Source organism: Propithecus coquereli, unplaced genomic scaffold (assembly GCF_000956105.1).
Source record: "Propithecus coquereli isolate 6110/MARCELLA unplaced genomic scaffold, Pcoq_1.0 Scaffold150, whole genome shotgun sequence".
Taxonomy (NCBI): domain Eukaryota; kingdom Metazoa; phylum Chordata; class Mammalia; order Primates; family Indriidae; genus Propithecus; species Propithecus coquereli.
In genome coordinates, this window is record NW_012139414.1 from 7,030,477 (window position 1) to 7,030,817 (window position 341).

The 341-nt window shown below is 38.7% G+C and overlaps 1 protein-coding gene across 1 annotated transcript in view; it reads right to left on the bottom strand.

Moving 5' to 3' along the window:
* The window catches only part of CRCP (CGRP receptor component), a 32,373-nt gene that overhangs the window by 19,006 nt on the left and 13,026 nt on the right, over positions 1–341 (bottom strand). The window contains exon 2 of the mRNA XM_012640261.1: positions 294–330. Coding sequence (XP_012495715.1) covers positions 294–330 — 37 coding nt within the window. The remainder of the gene's footprint in view (positions 1–293; positions 331–341) is intronic.

A 341-nucleotide genomic window follows, 5' to 3' on the forward strand; every position in this document is an offset into this window, starting at 1 on the left:
AATAGATGTTTTCGTCCTATGAAGGCATCCCAAATGATGATCTAGAATCTTCAGGATTTGGGGAAGATTGCCTACTATAAACTAAAGTCTTCCCACCTTCCCTGAAGTACTTTGAATAATTTACCAAGCTTAGAATATTCCAAGGTCCACCAGATAGTGCCATCTGTCCTATTTTAAAGTGGAAATCCACATGAGTTCAGGCATTTCTAACCAAAATTAATTCAATACTCTTCAGAAGCAAAGGGCAAACTATCAGAGAGGAAAATACAACAGCCCACTTCAAAGCTACTTACTTCGTAGTTACTGAGCAGCGCAGAATTGGCATCCTTTCTGCAAAAGAA